This window comes from Chinchilla lanigera, unplaced genomic scaffold, assembly GCF_000276665.1.
Source record: "Chinchilla lanigera isolate Chin_1 unplaced genomic scaffold, ChiLan1.0 scaffold00033, whole genome shotgun sequence".
Taxonomy (NCBI): domain Eukaryota; kingdom Metazoa; phylum Chordata; class Mammalia; order Rodentia; family Chinchillidae; genus Chinchilla; species Chinchilla lanigera.
In genome coordinates, this window is record NW_004955434.1 from 21720260 (window position 1) to 21745646 (window position 25387).

Genomic DNA, 25387 nt, shown 5'->3' on the forward strand with positions numbered 1-25387 from the left:
TTGGTTTTGGTTTTTCTCCGGTACCAGGAACCGAACTCACGACCTTGCGCTTGCCAGGCAGGCGCTTTTGCCGCTGAGCTAAATCCCCAGCCCCCTGGTTGGTTTTTATTTGAAAACTTTATACCTATTTTGGTTTTTTTTTCCTTAAGATAACTTGAACATATATGTAAAGAAATGAATAATGTAGAAATAGAATATTAGGATTACTTTTAATTCCATAGATCATTCTAAACTAAAACATTGTATAATTACTTGAAACTGCCAATGATTAGTATTTGAAATTAATAATAATGTCGTTATATTTGTATAGCACTTCAGTTCTTAAATAATTATCTATCTCCTTAATATATCATGTTACCCTGCCGCTTAATCCTCAGATTTCATACTTCATTACAAAAATGATTAGGTCTTTCGAAAATCATTGTAAATAGGGTTAATCATTATGTCTGTTTAGGAATATGGGAGTGTGAAATTTTTCTCTTTTTGAAATTTTTCTTGCTTTACAGAAAAATAATTTTAATGCAGTATGAAATCTATGGATTTACAGAGTTATAAATTTACAGAATTGTATAGTAGAAGACAGATGTCTGTAAATATTTGCTAGTAAGAGTGTATTCTAGGTACTAGTATAAGCTACGTATTTTTGTATATGAATAGATAAAATATGTATATGTTTTTCATAACAGCCTTATGAAGTAGGATTGTTTTTATAGATGAGTTTAGATGAGTTAGACTCAGAGAGATTAATTAATTTCCCAGGATAGCACAAGTAGTGAGTAGCAAAAGGTGTGAGATTTGAAGTCATAGAGATTGGCTCTGGAGTTCACGGTTAACCTTAGAAGCAGTATCTTAGGAGAGGACGTTAATGACCAAGAAGGGGCTCAGGTCAAGGACTGTCTGGAAAAAGCAAAGCAGATGATACGGTAAGCCTTGAAGGACGAGTTTGAAATTGTGGGTTAGCAAAGGCGATAAAGTGGCAGAGTGGTGTATCCGAGACTGAGAGTCTCATGTTCTGCCAGCTGAGCTCGCTGGGCCACCTCCTAAAGCCGGGTGTGGTGGCGCACGCCGCTAGTCCCAGCACAAGGGAGGCTGAGCTGGAGGGTCACCACGAGCTCAAGGCCAGCCTGAGTTCAAGTGAGTTCAAGGCTGCTCTGAACTACATGGCGAGATCCTGTCTCCGAAAAACAGAAAATAGATGCTTAAAATGTCATGCATTTTTAAGATAATATGATTTTAGATTGCTAAAGCTCTAAGTAAAAAATAGAGATGCATGACAAGAAATTAGACAAGTATGATTTGTATGCTGTTTGAAGGAAAGCTATACAGGTAAAATATCACCTCTCTTAAAAGTACATAGTAGTGAGTATTATGACAAACTGTGTGTGTGTGTGTAGTGGGTGTCGCTGGAAGTTGAACCCAGGGCCTTATGCATGCAAAGGTTCAGCCCCAGAGCTATAATTGCAGCCCTGCATTTTGTATTAAAAGAGTTTACTGGGCTGGGGATATAGCTCAGTGGCATAAGCACCTGCCTGGCAAGCGCAAGGTCGTGAGTTCGATCCCCGGTACCGCCAAAAAAAACAAAACAAAAACAAACAACAACCAACAACCAAAAAACCAAGAGTTTATAAAAGTCAGTTACAGAAAGGCAAAATAACTTCAAAAGATGTTAACTTGGCATTATGATGAAGAAAGGGATGCACCGTTTATTTTTGAAGTTTTATCTACTTGTGTTAAAAAAATACTTCTTATGGTCATTTGGACTTGGAGTATGTGGTGGTGTAAGTTCCAGGGAGTCACGTAGCTTTTCATTGCTGTGGCCCGGCACTAGTAGCAGTACCTGGCAAAGGGTAATAAGATGCAGGTGGCAGATATTTGCAACTGAAGAAGCAAACATTATAAGATGTTTATAGATTCTGTCCAGGGTTTAATCTAAGGAAGCAGGAATTTGAGCCTAAGAGAATCATCAATTTAATTTATATGAAATGTAAAGCATTTTCAGTGTTTGACCAACAGGGAATTTATTAAATATATTACTGTACATCAGTAAAATAGATTATGGGAATTTAATAATGCAGAAGAAAATAACTTCGGTAAAGATTTGATATTAAATACCTGAGAAGAAGCTGGGTGTGGTGGCACACGTCTGTAATCCCAGCACTCAGGAGGATCTTTGTGAGTTTGAGACTAGCCTAGGTTACAAAGTGAGCTCAAGGCCAGCCTGAATTGCATAGTGAGACTCTGTCTCAAAGAGACCAAAAAAAAAAAGAAAAGAAAAGAAATACAGATTAAAAACCATGTCGCAGCTGAGCGGGTGGTGCATGCCCATAACCCTAGCACTCTGGAGGCTGTAAGTTTTAGGTCAGCCTGGGCTACGTAGTGAATTCAAGGCCGTACTGAGCTACATAGTGAGACCCTGTTTGTCCCATGCCCCGCCTCCTTCCCCCCAAAAAGCAAAACCAAAATCTCCAGTGTCCTAATTTGTAAAAGTTTGTTATAATATGATCACATATGTATATTTTTAAGTGAGTGGAAAGGTAGATCAAGATTTTGATTGTACTCTTTGCTGTTTTTGTCTTTTATTTTCTGTTTTTCCTACCTGTATTTAATTAAAAAGTCATTTAATGTGGTTTTATACCAAAGAAGATATAAATCTTTCCTCTTTAAAGAACAATGAAACAAAAAATAAAATGCTTATTAAAACGTTTTCTGTCTAAACATTCAATCAGCAAGAGCTAGTATTTGGAACCTTATTTGCTTTTTTTCCTTCTAATATTGATGAAGTTAGCACGAACAGTTGGATTCTCAGCTGATGTTCGCAGAGCAACCATATTTGAACAGTCTCATATTATCCATGTGTTTTAAATTACGTAATTGAAAGTTAGAGAAGTTAAATAATTCCTGTAAAGTTACGTGCATGGTAAGTGCTGGCGACCCTAGTCCGCTGCCTGCCTCTGAAGCGCCGCTCTGTGTCACTGGAGGTAGGGAGCTGCTGGCATTCCTTTGCTTTGTCATCGAGTACTGAGGCCAGATCCCAAACCCAGTTGGCACAGCACAGGGTTTTGTGAAGTACTACACATTACTTCTTGAGAGTTCCAGAGTGTGGAAAGGGTGTTCCATGAGCAGTGAATCGAACAAGTGATTTAGGGAGTTTAAGGGTGATTTGTTTTAATTAATGATTGGATTAAATCTGGAAAGAGTAGAATGAGTATAGTCCCGTGGAGAACGTGTGCGTGTATGTGAGAATTTACTCTTTTCATCCAAAGGAAGAAGAGTGTAAAGATTACAGCTTCCCTGCTGGCCTAGAAGACCATATTCTGGGCGAGAATGTGTCTCCTAACGCAAGTATCTCAGGGTTGGTCTCCAGTGAGCTTTCCCAGAGCAGCACAAGCCTTGGCAGTAGCAGCAGCAGTGGAGACGCTGGAAAAGTGCAGTGTCCGACAGGTACGAGAAGGGATCTGTCCTTCCCTTCCCCTCTGTGTCCCTCTCCTTCCCGTTTAAATGCCCACTGTCCAGCGGAGCATGGTGGCTCACACCAGTAATCCCAGCACTCGGGAGGCTGAGGCAGGAGGATCGCTGTGAGTTTGAGGCCAGCCTGGGCTACAGAGAGAGTTCAAGGCCAGCCTGATGTGCATAGCAAGACCCTGTCTCAAAAGACAAAAAAAAGCACCCATTACTGTCCACCCCTATATTCTCCGTTTGTTGAGATGATGTTAGATTTTTTTTTGTTTTCTCTTTTTTTTGTAGTAACCACGTCATTCTATTACTCTGATTTTGTATGCTCTGCAAATAGTAAAGTCACCCATTATGTTTTAGTTGTATATATTTGTGGGTTATATCATTAGTTCTCAAGTTTAGCATACATCAGAATCATTTAGGGAATTTGATTAAGAATATATACAAGTAGGGCTGGGTGTGGTGGCGCACACCTGTAATCCCAGCACTCGGGAGGCTGAGGCAGGAGGATCGCTGTGAGCTCAAGACCAGCCTGAGCTGCATATCGAGACTCTGTCTCAAAAAGACAAAAAAAAAAAACAAAAACCTATGCAAGTACCTAAGCCTTTGGCTAAAGCTTTGAAGATTGAGTATGTGGGGTGGGGTCTTGGCAGAGTGTATTTTTAACTATTTGTCTGAGTGGGTCAGTGTGTGAACAGGTTTTAAATATTTCTGGGTGTATCACTGCAATTTCTTAGCTGTCATTCTAAGAAATTATAACCTCTTTTTCTCTGACTTTCTAAATGAAAAATTCCAATTCTCCTGAAAAGTTGAAAGCCTTGTGTGGTGAACAGTTATGTACCCTTTACCTAGATTGGTTAACTTTCATTAAATTTATGTGTACACACATACACCCCTGTGTGTTTCTGTACTGAATCGTTGGAAGAAACTGCAGGCCGTGACACTTACTTCAGAAACACTTTCACGTGTACGGCCAGGGCGTCAGGGCTCGTCCTTACTGTGTTTGCCCCCTCCAGATGAAGTTCCGTTGCCAGGCGGCACAAAGGGACAGGACTCGGAGAAATCAGACCGTGGCTCGTCTCAGAACACCAGCATGTCCAGCATCTGTCAGAACTGTGCAATGGAGGTAAAAGCTCGCTGGGCTGCCCGTGCTAAAGTGGCTGTAAACGTATTTTATTTAACAGCATTGAAGAAATCCTGTGAGACCTTCGTGGACAGAATAGTGAAATGGCATCTCATTGAATTGATTGGTATCTTAATGTAAGTTAAGGCCATGCATCAGTTGATGTCTTTGCCTATAGTATAACTATCCCAAATTTGGTCAGTAGAAGATTAAAAATATTGTTTATCTGAAAAAAAGGGGTTTGGTTTGTGTTTTTGAGACAGCGTCTCACTACATAATTCAGGCTGGCCTTGAATCACTATGTAGCCCAGGCGGGCTTTGAACTCACAGTGATCCTCCTGCCTCAGCCTCCCAAATGCTGAGATTATGGGCATGTACCCCCATGCCTGGCCTGGAATAGCCTACTAAGGTTTGTTTCACCACAGAGATCTTTTTTTTTTTTTTTTTAAGCTTTTTTGAAATTCTTTTTTTTTTGGTACCGGGAATTGAACTTAGGACCTTGTGTTTGCCGGGCAGGCACTGTGCCACTGAGTTATATCCCCAGCTCCCACCGCAGAGAGCTTAATGTCCTTATTTTCCTGTTCTTAGGTTTTGATGTCAAGTTGTTCACTATGTAGAGCTTGTGGAGCCCTAGTTTATGATGAAGAAATTATGGCTGGATGGACAGCAGATGATTCAAATTTGAACACAACTTGTCCGTTTTGTAAAAGCAACTTCTTGCCTCTTCTCAATGTAGAATTTAAAGATTTGAGAGGCTCTGCAAGGTTAGTATTACAAAAGCTCCTTTAAGAGGTAAGTGTCCTCCAGCAGGCACAACTCCTAGGGTAAGAGTGAAACATTCATAGTACGTTCCAGGCATTCCTTTCTTCCTGTCTTTCATCGTCAGTGTTTAAGTAGAAAATACTAGCAACGTAGGTGACTTCTCTTTTCTTTTCTTTTTCTTCTTTCTTCTTCCTTTTAGTCTCCCTGTGTAGTCCAGGCTGTCCTTGAACTCAGTATCCTACTGCCTCAGCGTCCAAGTGCTGGTATTGCACTGTGCCCGGCTGCTTTTCCATTTTATTTAATGTGTGATTACTAGCAGTCATTAATTCTTGGAGAGAAACTCTCACTGTAGACCGCTCAGAATTCTGATGTGAGGCTTTCCTTCGTGCCTTCTGCCGTGGTGGCCTCCTGATTGTAGTTTCTCCTCGTTACCACTGTCGGGTGCAGTAAGGTGAGTGAGGGTTAGGCCGCTGGAGGCCAGCTAGTCTGCTCAGTCATTAAGTAACTCACAGTTTGGTGACTGCACACTGACCTGAGTAATCATACTTAATGTTTTGTGGAGCAGGTGAACCATGTATATTGTCTACTGTCTGTTTCATTTTTGATTGCTGAGAATGAAACCCAGTGGTTTGCTCCCATATGCTGAACATGTAACCTGAGCCGCCACAGGCCGCTTGAATTGCTCAGAACAAAAACTGAAATAAAACTGCAGTTGTAGAGGTGTTTCCTTTGGATCTTTCCTTTTAGTTTTAGGCACAAAGATTAGTACTCTTATGTGCGTCCCTTTGGAGTTGTACTTTCTGTCAGAAAATAGTCAGATGTGAGATCACTGGCTTGTTCCCTGGAAGATTACTTCCCACATCTTTCTGTCCTTCCAGTAGTACCCAGGAGTTTCATTGCTTTACAGCCTTATTGGCAATTGGTAATAGCACTTTTCTGTGTTCACATTGTGATTGTGTTACACCATTGTTTTTTGAATTTCTCTGAATACTATAGTTTGTGTCTGTATTATTGTTCAGCATTTTCTGTGACTTGCTTATATTCTTTGCCTACTTTTTAAGTTTTTTTTTTTCATGTTGGTCTAAGTTGAATATTCTTGATATTAATTCCATGAAGAAAAACGATTAATTTTTATGTCATTATCCATTAATTTTCCACTTAGGAGTTGTACTCTTGGAGTCTTGTTTTAAAACTTATTTCCCATGTGCCAGGCATAGTGGTGGCACATGCCTGTAATCCCAGAACTCAGGAGGCTGAGGCAGGAGGATCACTGTGAGTTAGAGGCCAGCCTGGGCTACATAGTGAGTTCAAGGCCAGCCTGAACTGCATAGCAAGACCCTGTCTCAAAAAAAAAAAAAAAAAAGGTTGTTCCCTATAACTAGATATTAAGATCTTCTCCCTGAGTATTATGTTTTTTTATAGTGCTGGAAATCAAACACAAGGCTGTGTACATCTAGACTGAATGTTCTTGGTATTTTACCTCTGATAGGTGTTTAATTTATCTAAACTCCATGTTTGTGTGGAGAAACCCACTTTTTATTTTTCTCTATACAAGCTAATTGTCACAGTGTCATCTACTAAATAAACTGTCCTGTCTTCACCGATAGCAAGTTGCCATGGCTGGTTGGGAGGGAGAGTTCCTTTTCTTGGATTTTTTTTCTGTTTGTAGTTACTTACTCTTTTCTATAAATGTTGAGAATGAGCTTCAGTTCACACACACACACACACACACACACACACACACACACACAAACAATCCATTTAGATTTTCATTGAGATTGCATAAGATTTATAGATTAATTTGGGGAAAATGGACCATTTTTCAGGATTACCTGAGTATGATATATCTATCTTTCCATATTTTTCAGATAGGTTCTTAGTAGAGTTTTAAATTACTTTCCACATGTCCTGTACTTTTTTGTTGTGTTTTTTAAGCTGTTACGAGGATCTTTTAAACATTTTCTCATTAGGTAAATAGAGCATTATTGATTTTCCCCCCAGTATGTCATTATGAGAAATTTCACTTTTAGAACAAATTTAAAGACGTTGTGGGTGGTGGGAGGCGGCACGGACTGAAACCGGGGCCTTGCTCACCCTCGGCACGCCCTCCACCGGCGACCGACGTCGCTAACAGGTATAAAGGCTTTTCTTCCAACGGCGGACACTCGTGTGCCCATCCTCGTATTTTCCAGTTCACATTTTACTATGCGTTGTCACCTGTCTCTTCATCTTTTAGCAGCTTAGCGTATTCTTCATTAATTAAAGAGTAAGTGGAAGCCTGGTGCGTGCCTGTAATCTCAGCAGGAGGGAGGCTGGGAATGTCGGGAGTTGGGAGACTAGCCCGGGGCTGGGGCTGCCCCGTGAGTTGGAGGCTACCCAGTGAGACCCTGTCTCAGAACAGAAGTGAGGTGAAGGAATTGCTCTCCCAAAGACTTCAGCGTGCGTGTTACTAACGACACAGCAAGATGTACACATCTTAATATACCCTTGGGAAAGTAGGTGCATACATTTGTGTGAATCAAGCCCTTATCAAGATTCCTAACCGTGCCATAATCTCAGAAAATTCTGACGTTCCTTGTGAAGCCCTACCCTCACGAAGTCCCTATCCAATGGGAGGAGAAAGAGAAGATGAAAATAAAATAACGAGCAGAGAAGAGCAGAAATGACTAGACAAACGAGAGATTTATAACCAGGAGAGAAGGATATTGTAAACAATGACAGGTTGACATATTTTAACATGGTGCTGTTGCTGCCCCCCCCCCTGCCTGCGTTCCTGCCGTCCTCTTCCTTTCCCCCCTCCTTCCCTCCCAAACTCCCTCCCTTTCCCTTTCCTCCCCTCCCCTTTCCCTCCCCTCCCCTCCCTCCTTCCCTGCCCACCCAACCCCACTTAGGGAATTAATAAAATCTTTTGCCTTTCCCTCGTTACAGCTTTCTTTAATTGTTCTCAGGCACTGAAGCAGTCTCATGCTGGCCTGCTTTAGCTCGGTCCTTGTCTTAGGGTAGGAGGAGAGAGGAACTGAGAGTGGAAGTGTGTCTGTGCTTGAACAGGCAGTGCCTCCCTGTGAGCTGTTCAGTTCATTAATGCCTGCTCTTTTTCCCCCTTCTTGGCCCCATATTTAGCTTTTTCTTGAAACCAAGTTCCTCTGGTGACAGTTTGCAAAGTGCCAGCATCCCCCTGGCAGATGAGCCCTCGGAGCACACACCTGTGTGTGAGTCCGCAGACTCTGCCTCGATCGACCTCATGGAATTCCCAAAGCACAGTGAGACCATAACTGAAGAGACCGGCTGTGCGGCTGGATCAAGGTACCGTGAGATGCAGATTACTCTATAGTGAGTTAGGTGTCCTTGTACAAACTTAAAAAGCCTTGTAAAAGTGACCTGACTCCTGTAGGCATGGGTTTTGGCATTTACTCTCACATAGTATTTAAATATCTAATGGATGCGTCTGATAAACGGGATCAAACCAGAGGTCTTTGCACTGAGCCACCCCCCCAGATCATTTTTTCTGAGGGTCTCACAGACCCACTCTTTCGCCCGCTCTGGGTTTAAACTCGTGCTCCTCTTGCCTCGTCCCCAGAGTGCTGGGGTTACATGCGTGTGCACCGTACCTGGCTTGGTGAAACGTTTTTGAACTAAGTCAGGTGTTTTCCAGTGAAGTTTCACAAACCAAGCTTCTCAACAGTAAAAATACTTTTCCCTTTGTGTAGTCATTTCCAGTGTCAGAGACTCTGTCTCCTGTGTGAAGTGCATCTCACTGCTCCGTGCTGGAGTCACACGTTCCTCGTGGCCTGTTTGTACGCTGAGCATTACATTTGGCACTAGAAATAAAAAAACAGTGAGACCCGGTCTGTGCCCTTGCGTGGTGACAAGCTGGTCGGAGAGCCAACCTCTGCGCGGTTGCGTGCAGCGGTACTCCCGGATGATGTGAATACAAACGGAGTAATGTTTCAGTGAAGCAACTGAATGAGGACTTAATCTTTTAAATTATACCATGTGTTCTCTTCCCATGCCTTGCCAGTCACCCGGTACGTTTGTTCTTCTGAGCAGTTTACAGAAGTGCTGAAGAAATGGAATTCCTTCTTCTGGGGTGCGACGTGGTGCTGGGACAGACCCAGGCCTCGTGCTTACAGGGCAAACACGTCACTGTTGAGCTGTACTTCCAGCCACGAATTTTAAGTACTAAAAGGTGGTGCTGTTCATTTCAGATGTTTGTAGTAGAGTCACATTCATTGTAAAGAGCACTGTCGCTACAGATTCTTAAAAATTTTTTTAAATTAAAAAAACTAACAAAACAACAATGAAGACAAAATCGGAACAGCACAACAATGATACATGACCTCAAAACAAAATGACAGAAATTTACAGTGGTTGCTACATTACATACTGCTGTCTTCAACGAAGTTGCTCAGTCCACCAGACGTGAGAATATAAGGGTGATCAGGCAGTCAGACACTAACAATAAAAAAAAAGTGGAAAAGATGCAGAGCTTCACCGTACAAGAGGGTAGGAGGTCAGCAGTGTTCTTATACTGCATATTGTTGCTTTCAGATCAGTCATTCTGATTACCAGATTCGAGCGTGCACACGTCTCTACAGGTTTTAACACAGAATTTCTCCCTCATTCTTGAAGTGATCCAATAAAGAAAGCCAGCGGAGATGTCCAGACTGTGAAAACGTCATCAGTGCCCAGCGGTGCATCAAAGCGAAGTGTGTCTTTGACTCGAAGTCACAGTGTGGGAGGGCCTTTGCAAAATACTGACTTCTCCCAGCGACCGTTTCATGGCATTTCTACAGTTAGTCTTCCCAACAGTCTGCAGGAAGTTACGGTATGTGACGTGTAATCATATGCCCACTTCTGTATGCAGTTAATAGTGGTACATAATTGTTCAAAGGTGTACTCATTTTAATAGCATGGAAAGTGATAAACATTTTCCTGTAAACACATGAACTTGTTAAGTGTTTTAATGCAGGCAGAATCGAGCACGTCCAGATGGAAGAGCTTCACGAGCCCCTCGCCTTGTCCTCTGGCTTCAGTCGGCTTTGGGTTTTGGCCGTAAACCTTCATTCACTTTCCCTTTCCTAGACTGTGCTGGAGGAAACTTTAAATAACATGTTTTATTTGTAAATATCTCAGGATATATCTCTGAGGACTTAAGAAAAAATACCACGAGGCCATTATACTAAGAGCCAGTGTCGTCAGGTTGCTCCGTCTTTGCGTCTTTGCTCAGAGTTCCGGTTGTCTCCACCGAGCCCAGGGTGTGGGAGCGGGGCGGCGTGAGGCCTGAGGGTCAAGTAAGGGCCACGCCCTGCGCTTGTTCAGGGAGTGTTATGGTTTCTTTTTATCTTTTTAAATCAGTGGACTCTTCCATACTCAAGTGAAGTAAGTTGGACGCACATGTAGATGGCACAGTGTTTCTCTGGTGTGAGAAACCGAAAGTGTAAATAAGCGTCAAGATACGCAACAGGTATTGTGAGACGGAGAAAATGTGCAGAGGGGGTGGGAACGGGAGAAGGGGGAGGAAGGAAAGCAGGGAAAGGCTAGAAAATGAGAAAAGAAAAAAGGGAAACAAAACTTCGTAAGTGAGGGAGGGAGGGGAGAGAAATGGGAAAAAGCCAAGTTATATCAGGGGCACATTCTCTATGACGCATGTGATCATTATGTAGGTCTAAAATGGACCCCAGAACTCTGATGGAGGAAATAGATAGACTCTTTTTCTGCCCTTACCTGTTAGTAAATTTCTCCTTTAGATATTCCAGGTTAGCGAAGCTCAGATCTGGCGGGTTGTAATCTTACAAATTGGTGTTCGCATCTAGAAGCTTAATTGTGGCGGACTCAGGGTTTTCTGTGCTTGCTTTGTAAGACAGCTTCTTCACAAGCGCTGTCTCGTGATGCTGTTAAGGATGGTGTTCCCAGCGTCCAGATGCGTCGCTTGTTAGAAGCTGTGACGTGATCGTCTGATTCAGTCCTTTCGTCTCTGTTACATGAGAGGTGGCTATACAGAAAGCCTTTGGTTTTCCAAAGATCCACATTGCACAGTATTAGAAAGACAGGAAAAATGCTGGAGTTTTCTTCTGTTTATCAATTTTCAAAACAAGTGTGATCCCTGGTGTTCTCTAAGGTGACCAGTTACTTTGGGGCACTAGGATATTCCTACGTACTTTTTCATGTAAACGCTCTTGTTTGAATCCACTGCAGTTTATATCGCCGCTGATCTTCGTGTTATTCTGTCTTCAGTCAGCTAGAAGCTTCCACAAATTGGCTCATTAGTTTTTTTCACATAGATTTAGTAATCTTTTTGTAGTTTGTGTAAGGCTTCCGTGCTTTCTCACACAAGATATTCCATGCTCACATTACGTTTCTTTTCCCAGACCTTCCTAGAAGCAGCCATTTCTTTCAGAAACGCTGGGAAATGGCATTTGAAGGTCTGAGTCTGGGCACGGGGTGTGCTCATCTGTGAATGAGTTGGTCATAGGTTTACAAACTGTGCATTGATTTTATTGTTTTTGTTTTCATTACTTATTTCATTTGCTTTTTAGCGGGGCTGGAATTGAGCCCAGGGCCCCGTGCTTACCGGTTCATTTGCATTACCACACGGCTCTTTCTTTAGTTCCTCAAGTTTTTGCTGCAGTCAAACGCAAATGATGAGATGTAATTTTAAAAGGCGTAAACAATGTTAACATTAGCAATTGCTTCATATCTTAATAATTATGAAAATAAAGGCAGGCATTTTTTGGCATCATAATAAAATATGTGAAAAAGAAATATTTCATACTTAAAAATTGAAAAAATATGAGTCAGACATGTAAGTTACTGTACTTAGCGTGGTAGAGAAGCTTAGGGGGTGTTGGAATGTGAGTACCCGCGTGCTCTCGTAATTTCAGTGTCACGAGGTGGGTTTCTTTGGTTTAAGGTCATTCATTCGGTACTGTGCTGCGTGATCTTGTAGTAATCGATTTTAACAGGAGAGAGAAGCAGCTCGCTGGAAGGTGCAGTTCAGTGTACAGAATTAAGCAGATCGTATTCACTTCGTCGTTACTTTTTGAAAGGACCCGGTAGGAAAGAGGCCCAGCCCTGCTCCTGTCTCTGTGCCGTATCTGAGTCCGCTCGTGCTTCGGAAGGAGCTGGAGTCGCTGTTGGAAAACGAAGGCGACCAGGTGGTTCATTCGCCCTCCTTCATCAACCAGCACCCCATCATCTTCTGGAACCTGGTGTGGTACTTCCGGCGCTTGGACCTCCCCAGCAACCTGCCGGGGCTCATCCTCGCCTCTGAGCACTGCAACGGGGGTGTGCAGGTGGGCCCCGACTTCGTACTAGACGGGAGCGGCCGCGGGGAGGCTTGAGCTACTGAGAGTCTGAAAAACTCGGCACGATCAGGGTTTATTTCTCTCACATTAAAGTCTGCGTGGAAGTTCAGTAGTGGAGCGTCCGGGACTTGACATTCTTTTTGCTTCTCTGTGTATGATCCCCGTTTTACCCGAGCCCTGCTGCTGGTCTAGGGTAGCTGGCACTGTCTTCCAAGCCTCGGAGTCCTATTTCAGTCAGCAGCAAGTAGAAGAGGGATGGAGAAGCGTGTGTCTCCCCACAAGCAGCCCGTGAAGCTGTCCGCAGCATTCCACGTGTCCGTGCTGCCCGACCTTGGCTGTGTGGTCGCGTGTAGCTGAAAAGGGGACTGGAAGGGTCGCTTTTGTTCTGAAGTGTCATATTCTCACTGAAATCCTCACAGTAGCCTTATTTGAAGGGACTCAGATGATATACTTAAAAGTTAGAGAAGTTAGGTGATTCTGTAAGGTCACCTGCCTAGTGAGGGAGGGAAAATGAGTACTACTGTCCGCTGCCTGACTCCGACAGCTGCAGTGATACTCGAGTGGTTGCAAACACTGGACGCTGAGTACAGTACTCTTACTGTATTTATTATATTGACTAGTGACAGATACCAAATCACACAGCTGGGGTACAACACACTCTTGAAAGTATTATAAACTGTAATTTGACCCATTATTTTGAATGGAGTAGCTGAAACAAAATTATTTGGTAAGATAGTAGAAATTTATACTTTGACTTCTTAAAGTGATTGATGCTTAACTTTTTATGTGACTTTTGTGCCAGTTACCAAGTTGTCTTTCAATCCTAGAAAGTCAGGCTAAGAAATTGATAAGCCAGTCATAATGGTCGCTGTTTGGGAAGCTGAGGCAGGAGGATCACAGCCTGAGCAGTTAGTGACTCCGTATCTCAAAATAGTGACATGAGGCAATAGGTTCAATTCCAGTAAAATACACTCTCACAGGACACAGAAAAGGGGGCAGAGGGCAAGCGGAGGGGAGGAGGAGGAAGAAGAGAAACCTGTGCCAGAAAATGAAAAGAACAGTTCTCATCAGATACTAATAAAATTTTTAAATTTTTGTTTAGAACTTCAGGTCCAGTTTTGAGAGGACACATCTGTTTTATAGTTTGTTAGCCCTGTGGGGAACTACTGTGTTTAGCATACTAATATTTTCTGTTGGTCTCCTGTAGCTTCCTCTGTCATCTCTGTCGCAGGATAGCAAACTTGTGTATGTCCAGCTGTTGTGGGATAACATCAACCTTCATCAGGAGCCGGGAGAGCCGCTGTATGTCTCCTGGAGGAGTTTCAGTAAGTAAAATAAGATTGGAGTCAGGGCTTAAACACTCAGACTCAGCCGGGCGTGGTGGCGCACGCCTGTAATCCCAGCACGCGGGGAGGCGGACGCAGGGTGCTTGCAACCCTGGGCAAGCAGGGAGCTAGCCTGGAAGCTGACATCTTAGACAGGGAGGGTGAGCAAGAGAGAGGGAAGAAGAGGAGGGCATGGAGGGGCAGGGAGCGAGAGAAGTTTGTGTTAAGGAGAGACAGAGAAAGGAAGGAAAGAAAGAAAACAAACTTGGATGCAGTTCAGATACCCTTTCTCAGTAATGGATAAGCAAACTGCGGAATGGATAAGCAAACTGCGGTTTGTGGTACGGTCCATTCACTTGGTACGGTCCATTCACGTGAGTGATTTGTTATCAGATAGTGGAGAATGAGTGAAAAAGAAGGATACAGTTAAAGAGATGAGAGAAACAAATTACTTTGCTTTATTTTTAACTTCTTAATTAGTTCAGATTGGTTTATTACTGTGCTGACCTGCTCAGCTGTGTCAGGGCTCAGCTAAGTTGAAGAGTAGCTTTTTGTAATTTTGTTTGACTGGGTATTTTGAGAGCAGTTTTTTGTTTGTTTGTTTGTTTTGGTACCAGGAGTTGAACTCAGGTCCTTTACTTGCTAGGCAGGTGCTGTGCAGCTGAGTTGCATCCCTGGCCTGATGGTGAATTCTGTATAGGGGAAGAGTAACATACATGTGTTGGTGTAGGATCAACTGCACCTGCCGACAGGTGGGTGGGTGTGGGCTCAAAGAGTCTAGCTTTTTTTTTATTTTTTAAATTTTTTTTTTGTCTTTTTGAGACAGGGTCTCGCTGTGCAGTTCAGGCTGGCCTTGAGCTCACTTTGTAGTCCAGGCTGGTCTTGAACTTGCAACGATCCTCCTGCCTCAGCCTCCCAAGTGCTGGGATTATAGGGGTGCGCCACCACGCTCGGCCTCCTGTACCTTTTGAAAGGCACAGTATTGCAAAATGTTCTGTAATTTGTGGTGAAAAAGAAAATGCAGATCTTTCAGGAGTGGTCTTTAACACGTGAATAACTAAAACATATATAAAGAGTTGAGATGTGGCTTCCAGAATGGCAGTGTGAGGAGCTCCTCGGCCCACTTCCCAGTGGGACAGCCGGAGCTCGTGAACGTTACTGCTGTTGTCCTAAGGCTGTAAATAAGAAACATTTATTCAGGAAAATTTGCCAGATCTCATTAGAAACAGAAAGATTTGGGGGCACTTGAGCCACAAGTTTCCGTGTTCTTTGTTCGTCTTTGATACACTGAATTTCTAGCGTCACCCATAGAGACTGTTTGGACACAAGCCCTCGGATAATGCAGTGGTCACTCTGATAACCAGAAAAGGTCCGAAGTGACCAGCAGGCAGGTGCATTGCGGACGCACGGAGGCGGCGCAGTGTCCTCCGTGTGTCCCCAGGACTGCTCAGAAACCAGACACGCTCGCATGAGCAGCAGAGGCAGTGAGGGTGGGGAGCAGCCGCAACCCGCACGCACTGCTGGCCAGAATGTAAAATGGTGCGCCTGCCTGGGAAGACGCCCTCACAGCTCTCAAAGCGGTAGTTACCCTGAGTTCACACAGAAACTAATGCCCGGATGTTACTGGTGGCATTCTTCATAATAGCTTAAATGGAAATAACCTAAGTGTTCACCGTTTCGTGAGTAGGCACCGTGTGTTACAGCCATACGGTGGAATTTTGTTTGGCAGCAGAAAGAGTAGTAAAGCACTGACACATGCTACAGCGGGGGAATCTTGAAAACAGAAGAAGCCAGCCACAAAAAGCATGGGTATCATTTCCTTTCTGTGAGGTTTTTATGACATGAAAATACATGGAAGCAGAACGTGGGGGAGCGGTTGGTTGCCTGTGTCAAGAAAGCTGAAGGGGTGCTTCTGTTTCGAGGTGGTGAAAGTATTCTAAAATTGATGGAGTGGTGGTTGTCACACATTTAAAAACCGTGGTAGCCAGGCCTGACGGTGCACGTCTGTAATCCCAGCACTTGGGAAGCTGAGGCAGGTAGATTGCTGCAAGGTTGAGGCCATGAGGGGGTACATAGTGACAGCTTGTCTCAGAAGAATGAAACAGCAAAACTGTTGCACACTTCCACTGGGGAAGTGTGTGTTCTGAGAGTTGTACTGCAGTAAAGTGCTATTCTTAAAGCTGAATTGAAAAAGAAACGGTGGAGTTGCTTGTTATATTTGGGATAGGCTCTGAAGTCCGCATAGCATGAGAGTCAGGTCTATTCGGAGGTCGGCATTTCGCTGAAAAGCTAAGATCAGAATCCAAGCAGCCAGTGCTGCCACTTGCAGTCCCATCGGAGAGCTGTGCTGCTTTACTGGGTCACAGAGCACTAGTAGCTTATTTTGGAGCTGTGCTCTGTGACAGGTACGTTACTTTATGACAGGCCCTCGAGTGAAGCTGACGGCGGGTACATAGTTCCAGTTTATGCTGATAGGGGTATAAGTAAAACTGTATGGTTCCTGGAATTGCCTATATTATCAATTACTTTTTCTAGGCCAAACATAGTTTTTTAATTTCTATATGTTTAATATTCATATATGATCCAGCTCTCCTCTACCCTTGAAATGCTTTTGTGTTTTGTTCTGGTTTTGGTTTTTTTGAGACAGGGCCTTGTACTTCAGGCTGGTTTTGAACTTACTCTGTAGCCCAGGCTGGACTCAAACTCATAGCAGACTTCCTGTCTCAGCCTCCTAAATGCTGGGATTACAGGCATGCACTACCATGCCTGGCTGTGAAATAGTTTTTTAATCTGTGAAAGCTATATAAATGTGTTTTTAGTAGTTCTATAATTATTCTTGTTTTAATTAGGATTAAATAGCTGTTTTAATAGAAAGTAACAGAAGCTTAAGGTTAAAATTCTCACACAAAGATGTTACAAATCATACTGTACACCATATATGATTTTTATTTACAAGTTAAAGAAAGAAAATTAGGAGAAAACGAAGTTCTAGGGATGATTAACAATTGTTCTGTCTTCAGGGAATTTAGGCTTCCTTTGTCTGTCTGTTTTATCATCAATGACGCTTGCTTTAGGGTCACAGATGCAGGCCGGGATGCAGGCTTTCACATCCCATCCTCAGATAGGAAGCTTTACATTGGGAAGGGCCAGGGAACAGATTTCTCCTACAGAAAGGGAACAGGAGGAGCCTTGCGTGGTAGCACACACCTGTAATCCCAGCACTCAGGAGACTGAGCAAGAGGGTTGTGGTGAGTTCAAGGCCAGCCTGAACTGTGTACTGAGACCCTGTCTCAGAAAAACCAGTCAATGAATGAAAACAAAATAAAAATCAAGGGAGCAGGAAAAGTCTTCTTGGCGGGCACAGTGTGACATAACTGAGCGAGGCCGAGGTGGTGCTCGGTGGACAAAAGGAGAGTGACCGTGCGGTGAGAGCTTCACTGGGGACTGGGGAGACGTGTTTCTCACCGACTGTGTTCTGATCGTTAGGTTCTGAGAAGAAAGGGTGTCTTCTGTCTGAGGAGCAGCAGGCAACCAGCGCCTTAGTGGAAGCCGTCAGGCAGAGCATTCAGCACAATGATGTCCTTAAGCCCATCACTCTGCTTTCCCAGCAGATGAGGCCCGACGTGCAGAGACAGAGGTAATAAATAACCCCGTTCCTGGTACTCGGAGCCGCTCAGTTGCATGGCTTAAAGAATTTAGTTTTAGCTGGGCTGGTAATCCCAGCTTCTTGAGAACCTACGGCAGGAGGACTGCAAGTCTGAGGCCAGTCTGGGCAGCATAGCAAGAGCCTGTCTGCAAAGGGCAGGGGCTGCGGCTCTGAGGCAGAGCACTTGCCTAGTTAGCTGGTGCTGCTGGTACTGCCCCCCTTCTTTGTCAAATACTGTACCTCTAGTTGTAAGAGAAATACGTACTCTCTGCAAAACAGTGATGAGTGCTGCCCTACTGTGCATTAATAATTGAGCACACGTAATAAATTATCTGTCTGGTAGAGTAAATCTTGGGAAGGTAAATCGTTGATAGCTAAAATGTACTATGTATTTTGCAAACACTTCTGCTGCGCTCCACTGGAAACCTTCTGTGACTTTATTAGCATTGTGTGCTACTTGTTACGGTCCCCTGATACCCACACATTTTTCTTGTTGGACCTAAAATAACATGAGATTCCGAGTAGACTTAGGAAGGAGGTAGAAGCAGAGAATTATGAAGGATGTGAAGCTGTCTAGATCCTTGCATTATTGTTTGCTAACATGTTTGGATCACTGCTCGTCCCTATTTCAGTGTAAGTGAATTCTGCAGTAGATGCTTTAGAAAGAAAGTCACAATCATTTCACATGTGACTGATATTTCCAGGGTCTCTTAAATAAAGTCTCCTTAAGAATGGCATCCTTGAAGGTAATCGCAGAAGTGCTAGAGCAGGAGTTGATCACGGAAATAGATGGATCCACTTGGATTCCCAGCTGCTGAGGAAGGGATGACCTTCACAATCCAGAGAGCAGTTTGCTTCATGATTTGTGGTGAAAGGGCAAAAAATACTGGTAGAAATGTCACATTATGGCCTCTGAAGCTTCTAAAGAAAGCTACGTGAGATGTTGTTAGAACCAGTATTACCTTACAATGTTTTCCCTGTAAATCTGTTTTTTTGTTTTGTTTGATACGTAGTTCAAGCTAGCTTCAAAGTCACTGCAGTCCTCTTGCCTCAGCTTCCAAGAGCTCAGGTTATAGGGGTCCGTCACCACACCGAGCTAAAATTTAAAATTTGAAGGAGACTTTTGGTGGTGCAAAAGATAGTACATGGATTTCACTGTGCTCTTTACCCAGCTAAAGGTATGAGCTCATATACCTCTAGAAGGCCGGGATAGTTATATGGTGTAAAACTGTTAGCTCACTAGAGAATTTAAATCTACTTTCACCATTTTAAAAAAAACTTGCATCTGTGTATACTTTTTTTTATGCTGTTTACCCATTAACTTTTAAAATACATGTATTTTATAGGAGTTTATACAGAGAAATCCTCTTCTTATCACTCGTGTCTCTTGGAAGAGAAAATATTGACATTGGTAAGTTGGTTGATGGACTAACAAAAGGGTTCTTAGGGGTGTGTGTGAGTGTGTGTGTGTTTGTTTTGAGACAGAGCCTCACTGTGCAGCTCAGGCTGGCTTTGAACTCACTTTGTAGCCCAGGCTCACTGCGAGCACACAGCAATCTGCTTGGCTCCGCCCCGAGTGCTGGGATTACAGGTGTGTGTCGCCATGCCTGGCAGCTTTCTTTTCTAGAGCAATTTTTTTTCCCTAAATGTAGCTGGTATAGCCAGTCATGGTGGTGCACTCCTGCAATACCAGCATTCAAGAGCCTGATGCAGGAGGATTGCTGGAAGTTCGAGGCCAGCCTGGACTACATAGTGAGTTCAAGCCCAGCCTGAGCTCCACAGCAAGACCTTGTCTCAAAACACAAAAAATGTAGCTGGTGAGCTGGGGGTATAGCCCAGTGGTAGGGCATCTGCCTGCCATGCATAGGGCCCCAGGTTCAGGTCCCAAAACAGAAGGGTTTGGAAGAATTACAGCTGGTGTGTGTAAACGCCTGCTTTTGAAAAGGGGTGTACCTTTTACATACGCATTTGAAATGTTTGGGCTGGGGCGTGGCTCAGTGATCGAGCTCTTGCCGTGCATGCACAAGGCCCCGGGTTCGATCCCCAGCACCACAGGGGGAAAAAAGTGAAATACACATATTTTCACTCAGTACCATTTTTAAATGCTTTTTTTCCTTACTAACAAATTACAATTGCATTTTTAAAAATGTCTTTCAGAGGCTTTTGACAATGAATATGGACTTGCGTACAATAGTCTGTCTTCACAGATTCTTGAGAAGTTACAGAAAATTGATGCCCCCCCGAGTACCAGTGTGGAGTGGTGCCGGAAGTGTTTCGGAGCCCCTCTCATCTGAGTTCTGTGGGCAGCGCCGGGGCAGCTGGTCTGGAGACACTCAGGGTTTTCAGTCCTAAGAAAGGTGGAGACAGCGGAAGCTGCGCTCGTGGACGGCGCAGTGAGGGGACCCATGCCGAGCCGGCTCGGTAGAAAGTACCCGGAGGTGCCCCACGGCTTGCTGGCGTTGAGGAGTCTCAGCTCCTGAGCTGTTGCTCTGCCTCTGTGGAGACCGGCTTTTGGGTCTCTCAGTATTGGTGGTGGGCCGGTAGGAATGATGAGACCGTGTTGATGTCAGCATTGTTTGTTTTTGCGCACACCCAGACAGACGGGGCGTGAGACTGTGGAGCTGTGGGGGCGTCGTAGGTCCGCGTTTTCAGTGTGTATTTATTAACGTTCTTAGACTGCGTGGTGCCGTAGTTCTGTGTTAGGACTCTCACTACTTACCAGTGACTACTGCTAAACCATCGGTAGTCATTAATCTCACAGTTACCCGAATGTCATGACAACTGCCTTCCCTCTGACTTTAAATTTAATATATGTCTCACCTTTTATATTATATATTATTTTGCATTATGAGTTAATCTTGAATATCTAGGTACTTCCATCCTTTTCAAATACCGTGTTAATTTGCAGTGAGTTTAAAATTGGAATGAGTCAAATAGTTAAAATGAAATAAACTTCATAATTTACACTTACTTGTAAGTTACGTTTAGAGCGCTGATGTGTATATTCAGTCCTGAAATCTTTGTTCAGGCATGTAGGTTGTTGCAGTTGGTCACTTTAAATAACCTGTAGGGTAGCTGGGCGTGGTGGTGCACGCCTGTAATCCCAGCACTTGGGAAGCTGAGGCAGGAGGATTGCCATGACTTTGAGGCCAGTTTGAGCTACATAGCGAGTTCAAGGCCAGCCTGAACTGCATAGTCAGACCCTGTCTGAAAAAACAAAAAACCTGTGGGATAAACTTGCACTGCACACAGAAGTTGTATTCATGTATAATATTTAATTTGTATGTTAATAAGTAAAAATGTGTATTTGTAAATATTGTTTTTTAGGTTGAATCAATTAAGTCTTAAAATTTTAAAGCTTACTGAGCTCATTGCTGGTAGGTTTAAGGAGATCACGGGCTCACATGCACTTACCATGCTCTCTGTTAAGAATACCCGCTAGAGCAGTAAGTTTCCTTAATTCCCTGCGTGGCTTAAAATGCTGGTTGCTGAAAATGTGCATTTATAGTAATTTTGCAGATGCTGGTCTTGTGGTAAGTTATCCCCCCATCAAAATGTCAATCCTTTTTTCTTTGGGTAACTTCAAGAAATGCTCCAGTTCCCTTTTGCTTTTCAGGACCTTTAATTCACAATATCAGTTAAGATTGTTTGTTTATGGATCATCGGTATTTTAAAAATGGAGATCTACCGTAGTGCGTAGTCACAGTAAATCACAAAGGAATGTTGGTACACAAGAATTACGTCTGTAGAGTACATGTTAAAACCTTTTAAACGTTATAGTTACTGTGTCAGTCTTTCAGCGTTTAAAAGGGTTAATCTGACCATGCAATCTAGTCTGAATTTGTCAGAGTGCTAAGTGAAAAAATTTGTTAGAAATTATATGCAATCTTATCTTCAGAGTAGACCTTTTGCACTATATAAAGAATATATATTTTTGCAATTTACAACTTAACACTTACTGACCCAACAAATTTTGGAATACTTTGCGTATAAAAAATTGAGACCGAATAAAATGAAAAATAATCTTAAATTTCTTGTGCTTGTGTCTGTTAAAATTTTAAGGCTCTTGGTTAGAATCCCAATACTGTTTTGCTATTTTTTGTCTTTCTTAGTGGAACTAAATTGTTATTCACCGAAGTATTTCCTATTTACAAAAATGTGTTCTGAAGATACACATTTAAAAGCAAAAAACTAAATGGACTTTTTTTTTAAGGTATGAGCTTTTACAGTTATTAAAGGTAGGAAAAGAATTAGGCTCTGTAGGCTGAGCCACCAAGAGATCACCGTGCTGTCCACTTGCTTTTTCACTGGTTTCATAACATGTGAAATGACTTCTGGCAGTCATAATCTTGGAAACCTTAGCCTGCTGCTATCTGATCTGTAGGGACTGGTGTGGCAGAGGGCAGGGGATTAAGCAAGGTCTAAGTAGTCCAGGCTGGCCCTGAACTTCTTATATAAAGCCACGTTAAACTTGTGATCCCCTGGCCTCAGCCTTCTGAGTACTGGGATTACAGGTGTTCTCCATTCCATTTGGCAAGGGACTGATTTGTAATAAATCTCCTAAATGCTTTCTCTACCTATGCAAACAGTGAAAATTCACAGGGAAAAAACCCCTACTAGGTATCTAGTGTATGGAGAAGTTTCTAAGTCTCCAGAATGACATAACTCAGAACACTTTAACCTTGATTTAACTTCTAAAGAGTCTTTCAGGCCAAGGGTATCGCTCATTAATGAACACTTGCCTGGCATATGCAAGACCTCAGATCAATGCTCAGTACTAACACAACACGCACGTGCGTGCATGCGCGCGCGCGCGCACACACACACACACACACAAACCTTTCAGATTAGATTGTTCAGCGAAGTCTGACGTTGATTTGGGGTTTGATACTGCCTCTGGTAGCGTTTTGGAGGTTGATCCTAGGAAAGTACATGACTTATGATTTACCTAATGAATTTAACAGGCTCTTGTAACTTCTGATAATTATCAGTGTTGAGTGTTTTCGCAGTATAATGTATCTTCATCATCCTAACCAGAAATTCCCAATTCATGACCAAGTTAGATCTGGCTTTTCATGGCTGTATTCTTCGAGAATCATTAACTGAGGTGCTGCTTAAATACCGAACTTGGCGACATGAACAGGTCTTGTGACAAATAATCATTGTAATGTTTTTTCTTTGGTAACTTTCAGAAATGCTCCAGTTCCCTTTTCAGGTCCTTCAATTTATAGTACAAATTAAAATTCACTTTATGAATCATCAGTATTTTAAAGATGCAGATCTTCAGCCAGGCCTCCCATATACATTCAGGTTGTGAAATTTTTGGCTACACAGGTTAAAGCTTTTTTGAAATTGTATTCTTCTGGTAAAATATATATGGGGTTATCAAAATAGTTTAAATTTTTTAAAAATTAAGACACAATGGCAGGAACCCCCTCGCAGATCCTCCCTGGTTGAACGTTGTGTTTCTGAAGTCTCTCCAGTCTTTGAGGTGATGAAGAGCAGTGGATGCTGTTCAGCCATGTAACAGCAAGACAGACGCACAGGGGTGTCCTGGTCCACACCTGACCCATGCGATTCCGGCCCCCTGCCAGTGATCGTGGAAGGTGAACGCTTACAACCTGTTCAAGACTGAACTTAATAAATCAAACTTACTCTGCAAACTTGATACCTTAGGGCAGAAAAGAATCTCCATTTTTCACTGATGAAAGTCTTGTGTGGATTGCAAGGGAATACAGGGCCCAGGGCCTGGTAGGCAAATATCCCAGTTACATATACCCCGGAGCCTCTAAATTTTAGTCAACTCCCCTTTTTTAGAAGTCAAAGCACAAATAATTTAGGAGTTAAAATTGCTAATGCAGTATCTGCCATGTTTTAAAAAGCTTCTGTGATGTCATAAAAACGGTTCTCCACTAACTCTTGTCAAGCTCTGTAGAAACACGACATCCACCTCCACCAGGGCACTTTTCATATTACAGTATTTTCTGTATTATTTGAACTGTAGCCCACAAAATAAACTCTGACATTAAAAATGAGTCATTTATTTTCCCTAAATGACTGTATGCCTTTCTGAAAAAGCCTTAGTGTTTTGTGCTAGCAACCCTCTCCCTCTCTCAAAATGTGTCCTTTTATTCTCTAGTTACCTCATCAGTAAAAAGTCAACAAAGGAGGCTTGAGGTCAGATCTAATTTATTTGTTACTTAAGCATTTTATTTTTGACTGGACTCAGACTTGGAAGTAGAAGCTCTCAGAGAGGACAGCCTGCGTCTCTTGGCAATTTGTTCCTGGCGTTTTTCTTTGGCTTCCTAAAAAACAGAACAGTTCAGGTTTTGTACAGGTGAAAAGTACAAATCCAGAGCCATTCCGGTTTCATCCCCGCCCATCGTGGACTCACCTTCATTCTCTTGGCCAGAAGCTTAGCATATTCTGCAGCCTCCTCCTTGTTCTTCTTAGTGCGCTGCTTCTTCAGAGCGATACGGCGGCGTTTGTGTTGAAGGACACGAGGAGTGACCAGCCGCTGAATCTTGGGGGCTTTAGTCCTGGGTTTCTTCCCTAGAAATTCAGAGGACTCGGTCATTGCTCAAACACCTCATTGGTGGAGTGCTGCTCAGCGGCAGACTGCGTACTCAGCGTGCACCTGAGCCTGGCTTTAATCCCCACATGGAGAGACAGGTGTAAAAGCCGTGCCTTGCGTGGTAACAAGACACGTTTACGTTAGCAGCACCTATGAAAACTCGCTTACCGAGGCATTTTAAACTACGCCACATCTAAACACTAAAAGTACACTGTCTCATCAATAAAAATCTGAGGCTAAATGCTGCGAGAGGGAAAACTGAAATCCTGAAAAAAATACCTATTATGCTTTAAGACATTCACCATGTTATCAGTATTAAAACTGGCATTACCTACATCACCCACCCTACCATAGTGAGGGTCCCTTCAGGCCTCAGTCTGTTTCCTATGACAGGTGTCAATCCGGGAAACAGCAGACCACGTGGCTTGTTAGTATCTTCATTTAGGGTTTGAACTGTGCTCCAAACTGCTTAGGGGTCGGTTATAGGTCCAATATGGAGCGGAAACTTTTCAGACACGGTCTAAGGTCAGCAGTCATATTTTGCGTTCTCCGAGTAAGCACCGTTTAAAAAACACCTTCCACTGGATCACTCCCCTGGAATTCCAGGTCACAGGGCACTGCGTGTGTGCGCCCTAAGGTAGGACCTTAACTGGGCGCACCACTATCCGCAGCGCTTAGCGTGTGACGGATGTTCGGGTATTCGGCGTGAGACTGCTGCGCACGCAGCGTGCACTGAACACAGCGTCGCGCGGCTGGCGAGGGCGCCCGTCCGCGGACGGTTCCAGGCTGGTTCACACAGGGTCTGGCCAAAAATTCACTTTCTTTAGCAAACTCCGCATCAGGCGGCAAACACAACCCCAGCCGCCTTCCCCCAAACCAAATTATGATCGTACACCGATACCACTGTAGAGGCGTAAGCCACAGCAGTACTAGAAACCCCGTGCAATCTTGCCCAAACCTGTGGGAAAAGCAAAGGCGCTACGCACCGCGCTCAGCGCACGCGCACGTCTCCCCGAGGCGCTCCCCGCCGCCTCTGAACCCGCAGCGCACCCGGTCACGGCGGCCGGCCTCACCTTCCTTGCTCAGGGGCTTCCGCACGACGTACTGCCGGACGTCGTCCTCCTTGGACAGGTTGAACAGCTTGCGGATGCGGCTCGCCCGCTTGGGGCCCAGGCGCCGGGGCACCGTGGTGTCCGTCAG

At 43.6% G+C, this 25387-nt stretch overlaps 2 protein-coding genes across 4 annotated transcripts in view; one reads left to right on the top strand and one right to left on the bottom strand.

Moving 5' to 3' along the window:
- The window catches only part of Dennd4c (DENN/MADD domain containing 4C), a 100775-nt gene extending 80192 nt beyond the window's left edge, over positions 1-20583 (top strand). For 2 of the 3 annotated variants that reach the window (XM_005388729.2, XM_013516305.1), the window contains 10 exons: positions 3264-3441; positions 4470-4579; positions 5165-5340; positions 8459-8641; positions 9968-10163; positions 12385-12630; positions 13850-13967; positions 17454-17604; positions 18960-19024; positions 19771-20583. In XM_005388729.2, the coding sequence (XP_005388786.1) occupies positions 3264-3441; positions 4470-4579; positions 5165-5340; positions 8459-8641; positions 9968-10163; positions 12385-12630; positions 13850-13967; positions 17454-17604; positions 18960-19024; positions 19771-19907 (1560 nt within the window). In that variant the 3' untranslated portion in view covers positions 19908-20583. The remainder of the gene's footprint in view (positions 1-3263; positions 3442-4469; positions 4580-5164; positions 5341-8458; positions 8642-9967; positions 10164-12384; positions 12631-13849; positions 13968-17453; positions 17605-18959; positions 19025-19770) is intronic. The other variant, XM_013516304.1, reaches the window with a different exon arrangement.
- A 3202-nt stretch (positions 20584-23785) lies between these two features.
- Rps6 (ribosomal protein S6) lies at positions 23786-25387 on the bottom strand (the record flags this gene model as incomplete). Its single annotated transcript, XM_013516306.1, is given in 3 exon segments — positions 23786-23918; positions 24008-24165; positions 25261-25387. Coding segments are annotated over 3 exon segments (381 nt in total), but the record flags the coding sequence as incomplete, so codon positions are not given.